Source organism: Ovis canadensis, chromosome 9, assembly GCF_042477335.2.
Source record: "Ovis canadensis isolate MfBH-ARS-UI-01 breed Bighorn chromosome 9, ARS-UI_OviCan_v2, whole genome shotgun sequence".
Classification (NCBI taxonomy): Eukaryota; Metazoa; Chordata; class Mammalia; order Artiodactyla; family Bovidae; genus Ovis; species Ovis canadensis.
In genome coordinates this window covers 84,179,447-84,189,477 of record NC_091253.1, presented here as the reverse complement: position 1 = coordinate 84,189,477, position 10,031 = coordinate 84,179,447, and the positions used below count along the sequence as shown (strand labels likewise).

General features: G+C 42.5%; 1 protein-coding gene across 2 annotated transcripts in view; it reads left to right on the top strand.

Annotated features, from left to right (window-relative positions):
* The first annotated feature begins 5,533 nt into the window (after positions 1-5,533).
* Positions 5,534-10,031, top strand: part of FZD6 (frizzled class receptor 6) — a 38,189-nt gene continuing 33,691 nt past the window's right edge. The window contains exons 1-2 of one of the 2 annotated variants that reach the window (XM_069600417.1): positions 5,534-5,874; positions 6,986-7,317. In XM_069600417.1, coding sequence (XP_069456518.1) covers positions 7,141-7,317 — 177 coding nt within the window. In that variant the 5' untranslated portion in view covers positions 5,534-5,874; positions 6,986-7,140. The remainder of the gene's footprint in view (positions 5,875-6,985; positions 7,318-10,031) is intronic. The other variant, XM_069600416.1, reaches the window with a different exon arrangement.

Here is a 10,031-nt window from a genome sequence, read left to right as displayed (position 1 = left end):
ACACCAAACCACAGAGACAGGAAGCTCAGAGAATTCCAAGCAGGATAAATGTAGAAAACAAAACACTACACCTAGACATGGCAAATACAAATTGCAGAAAATTAAAAATAAAGAAAAAATCTTGAAGCCAGAGTGGGGGGAAAATCATACTTATGGAGGAGCAAAAATAAGAATTAAATTTTACTTCTCAGAATTCATGCAAGCAAGAAAAGACTGGAATGAAATATTTAGTGTTAAGAGAAAAAAGAAAACCCACCAGCCTAGAATTCTGTATCCTGTAAAATCATCCTTCAAAAGCTAAGGAAAAATAAAGACTTTTCCAGCCAAACACTGAGGGAATTTGTTGCCTTGTAAGAAATGTTAAAATAAGTTCTTCAGAAGAAAGGAAAATTATATTGGTCAGAAACCAAATCTAACAAAGGAAGGGAAAGCATTAGAGAAAAAATAAGTGAAGGCAAACTAAAATCTTTATTTTTCTAATTCTTAGTTGATCTAAGAGATAATAGTTTGTTCAAAATAGTAATAGCAACTACTCATTCAATGATTATAGCTTATGTAGAAGCGAAATGAATGACAACAATGATATAAAGGGTGGGAGAGGGAAATTAAGAGTACTTTGTTATTATAAGGCACTTGTACAACTTCTGAAGCAGCATAGTGTTAATTGAAAGTGGACTTGAATGACTTGTAAATATATATTGCAAACTCCAGGGCAACCATTAAAAAAATAGTAGGAAAAGAAGTAATAATTTATATGCTAAGAAGAGAAAATGGAATTATACAAAATGCTCAATTAAAACTACAGAAAGCATAAAAAAGTGAAAGGCAGAAATAGCAACAAGATCAAGGTCAATGAACAGAAGACAGCATCAAATGTCAGATATGAATCCAACTATATCAATAATCACTTTAAACATCAATGGTAGAAATATACTAATTAAAAGGCAGAGGTTATGAGAATGGATCAAAACACAAGCCTCAACAATGTGTTGTCCACAATAAATCCAGCTGAAAAATAGAGACATATATAGGTTAAAAGTAAAGGAATGGAGAAAGATACGCCACACTAATACTAATCAAAAGAAAGCTGGGGCTCCCCTGTGCCTCAGTGGTTAAGAATCCACCTGCCAATGCAGGAGACATAGGTTTGATCCCTGGTCTGGGAAGACCCCACAGGCTGCAGAGCAACTAAGCTGGTGCAACGCAACTGTTGAGCCTGTGCCCTAGAACCCAGGAGCCCACCTGCTCTAAGGGCCCATGCTCTGCAACAAGAGGAACCACCACAACAAGAAGCCCACACACCACAAGTAGAAAGCAGCCCCTGCTCGCCGCAACTAGAGAAAAGCCCTCACAGCAGCAAAGACCCAGCACAGCCAAAAGTAAGCAAATAAATAAATACAAAGAAAGCTGCTGCTGCTGCTGCTAAGTCGCTTCAGTCATGTCCGACTCGGTGCGACCCCATAGACGGCAGCCCACCAGTCTCCGCCGTCCCTGGGATTCTCCAGGCAAGAACACTGGAGTGGGTTGCCATTTCCTTCTCCAATGCATGAAAGTGAAAAGTGAAAGTGAAGTCGCTAAGTCGTGTCCGACTCCTAGCGGCCCCATGGACTGCAGCCCACCAGGCTCCTCTGTCCATGGGATTTTCCAGGCAAGAGTACTGGAGTGGGGTGCCATTGCCTTCTCCAAAAAAGAAAGCTAGAGTAGCTATATTCATTTCAGCAGAGCAGACTTCAGATTTATCTCAGGTATGCAAGACTAATTCAACATTTGAAAATTCATGCAATCCATCACATCAACAGGGTAAAGAAGAAAAATCATGTAATCCTATCAATATATGCAGAAAAAGCACTTGATGAAATCTACCACCCATTTAAGATAAAAGATCTACTAAAGAACCTATAGTTAACATCATATTAAATGTTAGAAGCTTTCCTGCTACCATTAGGGACCAGGGAAGAATGTTCCTTCTCACTATTCCTTACCAACATTGCAGTGGAAGTCCCAGCTAATGCACGAGACCAAAAAAAAAAAAAAAAAAGTAAAAGGTATACAGATTGGATGGGAAGAAAAAACTGTTTTTGTTTACACATGACATGGTTGTCTACATAGAAAATCTGGAAAGATCTATTAAAAACACCTGTAACTAAGGTTACAGATAAGGTTGTAGGATACAAGGTTAACATAGATCCCATTCCCTTCCTATGTACCAGCAATGAACAAGTGAATTTGAAATAAAAAATGCAATACCAATTAAAAACAAACAACTCCAATACCATTTACAATAGCATATCTAAAAATTAAATGCTTGAGCATAAACCTAACAAAGTGTAAATAAGATTGTTACGAGGAAAACCACAACACTGTGACGAAAGAAATCAAAAAAGAAATAAAGATACCTGATGCTCAGGGATAGGAAGATTCAATATTGGCAAGATGTTAGCACTCTCCAACTAGTGCTTCCCAAATCTCAGTTCTGTTCAGTTCAGTTGCTCAGTCGTGTCTGACTCTTTACGACTCCATGGACTGCAGCGTGCCAGGCCTCCTTATCCATCACCAACTCCCAGAGTTTACTCAAACTCATGCCCATTGAGTCAGTGATGCCATCCAACCATCTCATCTTCTGTTGTCCCCTTCTCCTCCCACCTTCTATCTTTCCTAGCATCAGGGTCTTTTCCAATGAGTCAGCTCTTTGCATCAGGTGGCCAAAATATTGGAGTTTCAGCTTCAGCATCAGTCCTTCCAATGAATATTCAGAACTGATCTCCTTTAGGAAGGACTGGTTGGATCTCCTTGCAGTCCAAGGGACTCTCAAGAGCCTTCTCCAACACCACAGTTCAAAAGCATCAAATCTTTGGCACTCAGCTTTCTTTATAGTCCAACTCTCACATCCATACATGGCTACTGGAAAAACCATAGCTTTGACTAGACGGACCTTTGTTGGCAAAGTAATGTCTGTGTTTTTTAATATGCTGTCTAGGTTGGTCATTTCATGGCTGCAGTCACCATCTGCAGTGATTTTGGAGCCCCAGAAAATAAAGTCAGCCATTGTTTCCACTGTTTCCCCATCTATTTGCCATGAAGTGATGGGACCAGATGCCATGATCTTAGTTCCCAAATCTATTAAGATTCAATGAAATCCCAATCAAAATCCCAACAAGTTATTTTGGGGATATCAACAAAATGATTCTAAAGTTTATACAGAGAAGAAAAAGGCCCAGAATAGCCAACACAATATTGAGGAAGAACAAAATCAGAAGCTGGTACTACCAACTTGGACTCACTACAAAGCTACAGTAATCAAAGTCGTGTGGTATTGGTGAAAGAATAGACAAATGCATCAATGGAACAGAACAGAGGGCCCAGAAACAGACCCATATAAATAAAATCAACTCATCCTTGACAAAGTTGAAAAGACTGTCTTTTCAATGAACAGTGCTGGAACAACTAGATGTGCACATGCAGAAAAAAGAAATCAATGTCACAGATCTTACAGTTTTCACAAAAATTAACTAAAAATGAATCACAGACCTAAATTTAAACACAAAACTATAAAACTCCTAGAAGATAACATATGAGAAAATCTAGAAGTCCTTGGGTTTGGTGACAACTTTTTAGATACAACACCAAAGGCACGATCCATGAAAGAAATAATTAATAAACTGTACTTCATTAAAATCAATTAACTTCTGCTCTATGAAAGATGAGGTCTAGAGAATTAGACATTAAATCACAGACATGGAGAAAATATTTGCAAAAGATATAACTGATAAAGAACTGATATCTAAAATATACACAGGACTCTTTCAATTCAACCATAAGAAAACAACCCAATTAAAAAATAGGCCAAAGACCTTAATAAACACCTCATCAAAGAAGATATTCAAATGACAAAAAAGCACATGAAAAAATGCTCCCATCAAATTTAATCAGGGAAATGCAAATTAAAACAGAGCTATCACTAAATACCTATTAGAATAACCAAAATCCAGAACACTAACAATAGCAAATGTTGGCAAGTCGTGAAAAAGCAGGAATTCTTAAGCACTACTGGTGTGAATGTAAAGTAGTATAGCCACTTGGAAGACAGTTTGGCACTTTTTAAACAAATATAAAACTAAATATACTCTTACCACACAAGCTGGTTCCTTGGTATTTACTCAAAGGAACTGAAAGCTTACTTCCACGCAAAAACCTGTGCACAAATGTTTATAACAGCTTTATTCATAAGAGCTCATACTTGAAATTAACCAAGATGTCTTTCAGTAGGTGAATGGATAAATAACCTGTGGTCCACCCAGATAATACAATATTCAGTTCAGTCTCTCAGTCGTGTCCAACTCTTTGCAACCCCATGAATCGCAGGACGCCAGGCCTCCCTGTCCATCACCAACTCCCGGAGCTCACTCAGACTCACGTCCATTGAGTCAGTGATGCCATCCAGCCATCTCATTCTCTGTCGTCCCCTTCTCCTCCTGCCCCCAATCCCTCCCAGCATCAGAGTCTTTTCCAATGAGTCAACTCTTCGCATGAGGTGGCCAAAGTACTGGAGCTTCAGCTTTAGCATCATTCCTTCCAAAGAACACCCAAGACTGATCTCCTTTAGAATGGACTGGTTGGATCTCCCTGCAGTCCAAGGGACTCTCAGGAGTCTTCTCCAATACTACAGTTCAAAAGCATCAATTCTTCGTCGCTCAGCCTTCTTCACAGTCCAACCCTCACATCTATACATGACTACTGGAAAAACCATAGCCTTGACTAGACCCACCTTTGTTGGCAAAGTAATGTCTCTGCTTTTGAATATGCTATCTAGGTTGGTCATAACTTTTCTTCCAAGAAGTAAGCGTCTTTTAATTTCATGGCTGCAATCACCATCTGCAGTGATTTCTATTATTTATCACTAAAAAGAAATGAGCTATCAAGACACAAGAAGACATGAAGGAATATTACTATGTGAAAGAGCCTGAGAGGCCAGTCTGAAAAGGCTACATACTGTTTGACTCCACTGGACAAAAAAAGGGGTATGACATTCTGCAAAAGACCAAACTTGGTGACAGTAAGATCTGGTGATTTTCAAACATCAAGAGGGAAGGAGGGATGAACAGGGAAGCACCGTGAGATGATGTGTGGGCACAGTTGGTACTAAAAACTGGGTTGACTTCTAGAGCAGTTCAACTTTCTAATATGGTTCTGCATCAATAAATAAACCACAGGACCTGCCAGGCCTGAAATCTCATTGCCACCTGTTCCTCCAGTTAGTGACCAGATATCCTGAATTAATAAAACGGGGTTTTTGTGTTTTTGTTTTTTCTGTTTTTTTTAGGACAGATACCCAGGAAATTACCTACCTTCTGTCTAAGGTCACTTGGGCAATTGACTGTACAGAGCAAACTGGCCCCGTTTAAGAATTCTTGGCTCCTGAAATTCGAAATAAATTGGGTTTTTCTAAAAGAGGTTTTACCTGGAACTCAATAAGAACTTCAAAAGAGAAAACAAAAACCCTTCTAGGCTGAACCCCTGCAGACGGCACAAAAGAGACGGCGAGGTGGAGGGGGCTCCCCGGCCCCGCAGCGGGACCTCGCCCCGCGACACCGTTCGCCCCTGCGGGGTGGGGCGAGCCCAGAGCCAGACCCGGACGGCGCGGCGCGGGTGGGGCCCGGGCGGAGAGCCAGGTCCGCCGCCGCCGCGAGCCGGGACCTGCCCGTCCGACCTGGCGGCGCTGTCTCGCGGGATTGCTCAGCTCTCGCCCGGCCGTGCGACTCCCGGCTCCCGCGGTGGCCGGAGTCCCGGACGCTCCCTGGAGCCGTCGCTGGCCGCGGGGGGACGGTGGGCTGGACGGGGACGGGGAGGAACGGGTGCCTTCGACCGCCGCCCGAGGTGAGGTTCCTCGGACGCCAACTGGGCGAGTGGCCGCGGGCGGGCGGGCTTGCGGGCGCCAGGGCGAGCGGGCTGAGCGGCGCGGGCCTGGAGGGGTGCGGGGTGGGCGGGGGGCGCGCGCTCTGGGCCGCAGGTGCGCGAAAGGCTGCGGCCGGACGGTCCGCGCCGGCCCGAGGTTCCCAGGAAGCTGGGGCGCTGCGATGCTGGTCCCCGCGGGGCCAGGGACGCGGAGCACGGCGCTGGGCCTGGGGCAGGTGCCCGGGGGTGGGGCGCATTGCCCTGCCCGGCGCTGTGTGTGTGTGTGTGTGTGTGTGTGTGTGTGTGTTGGGGGATGGGGTGCGACGATTCGTGGCTCTGTGTGTATGTTTGGGGGGGGATGGGTTGAGGGGGTGAGTTGCCCTGCCCGGCGCTGGAACCCGGGACGTACGTGTGTGTGTTTGTGTGTTGGGGGGATGGGGTGACGGGTGCGACGATTCGTGGCTCGGTGCCCACAGCTTCCCTCCCACCGAAACTCCGTGGGCCTCCCGGGACAGCTTTGCTCATTTTTCTTTTCTATGAGATCGCTACTCCCCTCCGCCCTCCCCAGACTTTTGAACACTCGTTTCGCTCCTCCGCAGTAGGAATCCTAGAAGTCTCCCTCTGGTTGGCCTTTTTAAAGACAAAAAAGTTAGTCTCAGAAGAGTGCCACAAAAGCTGGCCCTTTAAAGTCTTTAAAGAATTTGAGAACTCGTGAGATCTTAAGGAATTTCCCTGCAACTCAGTTTTCTTGTGCGTAATAAGACACCCGACAGGGCCTTTTAGATTTTACAGTTCTGTTAATCCTCATTAACTTGTTCCCAACCCCACCATTTTCTCCATCTCACTCATCCAGTGCCCCGATTTTACCCTGTGTTGCATACAGCACGAACCTCCAGTCATCCGGTCTCTAGGGATGAGATTTCCTCCGCAAGTCATAGATTCTGTGCCAAGGCAGGTGGAACAGTAATTGATGGGACGAAATTTTCCGTCGTTTTCCCGGTGTTAATTACCTAGCATGAAACTCTGCACTTTGACGTTTGCATTTGAGTCGATAACAAATGTTGCTGATACACCCTTTTGATTGTTTTTACAGTAATTGACCCAGAACTCATTTTCAGGAAAAAGAGCTTCCTTCAAAATGGTAAAATAATCAAATGAGGAATTTGAACATTTTTATCTTTGGATGGAAATCTGAGAATGAAGAGTGATTAATACAAGCCATGTGGTAAAATTAGGAATTTGAAGAGAATGGAAACGTTTACGTTTTTGTGGACATGTATTTTTCTACCCCTGGTAAGAGGGCACAGTCTTTTCACCTGTGAACCAATTACTGTTCCCAGATGCATGAAAATGGCCTACAACATGACGTTTTTCCCTAATCTGATGGGTCATTATGACCAGAGTATTGCTGCTGTAGAAATGGAGGTGAGTAGTTCTTCATATCTTTATAGAAGAATAGATTATGGTCTGTGCTATAAATGCAATAAGCTGTAAATGCAATCTTTTTTTGAAAAAGATAACAGTAAAGGATTTCTTGAAGTTGTTAATAAGTCCTACTTTGAATAAATGCCTTTGAAAATTAAATCTCCCTACTGGATTATATTTTGTATATATTTGTGGCTTTGTTTAGTGGATTTGCATAAGATAGGGTTCATTCTCTATGAATTATAGTTGTGAATGATTTTGAAATTTTGTGCACCTGGCAGATATTTTGCTCTCCTGAGTCAGTTTGGTAATTCCTCATGGTAAAAAATGTGAATCCTGAATTTTTACTAATTCATTGAACATATAATCTTCTATTGCCTGGACTAAAGTGTTTGGACTACATATATTTTCATGAGTAGTTGTTATGTTCACTTGAGCCTGTTTGAAGCAAATCAGTGACTAGAAGATTTGGGGGCTGTAGATAGTGTTTTGCTAAGAAGTGACTTTTTTTAAGTATAGTGCTTAAGTAGTCTTTGTAAAAAGACAGAAAGAAAGTGAAGTCGCTCAGTCGTGTCCGACTTTGCGACCCCGTGGACTGACTATAGCCCACCAGGCTCCTCCATCCATGGAATTTCCTAGGCAAGAGTACTGGGCGGGTTGCCATTTTCTTCTCCATGAGATCTGCCCAACCTTAAAAGAAACCACACGTCAGGGGAGGAGCAGAGTGACAGTAAAGATTGCCCCAGGTGCCTCAGTTGCCTGCCTCTGGTTTAGAGATATGCAGATGGCTAGGGAGGTGTGGGAAGAAAGAGTTAACCTGTAGAGACAGGAACCTGTCCTCTCCTGCAGATCTGTTAGGATGATAAATTTTGTGAAGGAAAGAAGACAAATGTTTTTGTAGATTTTCTCCAGAAAGGCTGAGAAAGGTAAAGACTTATTTCCTCAGATTGTTTCTAAGAGTTGAAACCCTGGCAATTTTAATATAGACACAGCTTTAAAAACTGACTAGGCGTGATTTTGCAGTCTTCCCTTGTTGTTTAGTTGAACAGTTGTTCAGCTACCTCATTGTAGACTCGTGTCTGAAATAGGAGGGCTTTTGATTACTGAGTAGAAGTACTTTTAAAAGATACGGCAAATTATCAATGTATTACTATAATCTTTCAGTAGATTTCTAAGCCAGTGCAAAGTTGTCATTTTGAGCACTGAACAGATGATGTGGTGAGATTTCCATTGGCTAATCAGAACCATTTTGATTGTTTAATCTGATTAAATCAAGTAGTATGAGTAACTTCAAGGAATAATTATAACATTCATTCGCATTTTCTCTGTGTTTTATAACTCATTTCTTATAGTGTTCTTAAAAAAATTTTTTAAATCTGGTTTCCTTTTTATGTAATAGCTATATACATTTGAAGTTAGAATGCTGACATTGACCTTAAAATTCAGATTCTTTAGAGTTCCTTATCATAGAGAAGTACCATTATGAATAGAGAGAGAGAGATGCCTCCCTGCTATTAGATACTGTAGTTTTAAGATGTTAAGAATGAGTTTTTGTTTTATGCTTGTCTTTTTAAAACCAATTGTTTCTGACCCCCTGAAAGAGTTATTTTTTTATTTACCTAGCTTCTTTCCCAGGTAGTTTTGTGTCTGGACATACCCAAGAAATGTCCTCCTTTACTTGATTGCTGACACTACTAATTTCTTCATTATATAATCTTTCTCATGCACTAAACTTTCTCCTGCCCCTTACTATTGAGTTTTATTCCATAAGTCACTTTTCAGTTGGTTTAAGGATGTAAAAGAAAGATATCAAGCAATCACTTAATATCAGCATTAACCTAAGTCTACAAAAGAAGAAAGGGAAATGGAAAGGCAAAATAATATCAACCCAAGTCAGTCTTTGTTGCTCTCGTTCAGTCGCTAAGTCCTGTCCGACTCTTTGCAGCGCTATGGACTGCAGCATGCCAGACTTCCCTGTACTCTGCTGTCTCCTGGAGCTTGCTCAAACTCATGTCCATTGAGTCAGTGAATTCATCCGATCACCTCGTCCTCTGTCACCCCCTTCTCCTTCCGTCTTCAATCTTTCCCAGCATCAGGGTCTTTTCCAATGAGTCGGCTCTTTACATCAGGCGGCCAAAGTCTTGGAGCTTCAGCTCTAGCTTCCCTGGAGGAGGGAATGGCAAACCACTCCAGTATTCTTGCCTGGAGAATCCCCATAGACAGAGGAGCCTGGTGGGCTACGTAGCCACCATGGGGTCACAAAGAGTTGGACACAACTGAAGCAACTTAGCACGCACACAAGGGACTTAAATATCATGCAGAGTTTCTTATCCTTTTTTGTGCCACTGATGCATTCTCAGAATTTTAAATAAAATGAGTAGGATTACAAAGGAAACCAATTATATTGAAATATACTTCTGTTTATAGCCCAGGTTGTGTGTGTGAAGTGTGAAGTCGCTCAGTCGTGTCTGACTCTTTGCGACCCCATGGACTGTAGCCTACCAGGTTCCTCCATCCATGGGATTTTCCAGGTGAGAATACTGGAGTGGGTTGCCATTTCCTTCTCCAGGAGATCTTCCTGACCCAGGGATTGAACCCGGGTCTCTCACATTGTAGGCAGACGCTTTACCATCTGAGCCACCAGGGACGCTCAAGGTTAAGAAGCTTTGAATGTGTCGTTTATATAGGTGAAAAACTGAAGCCCCAAGAAGTTG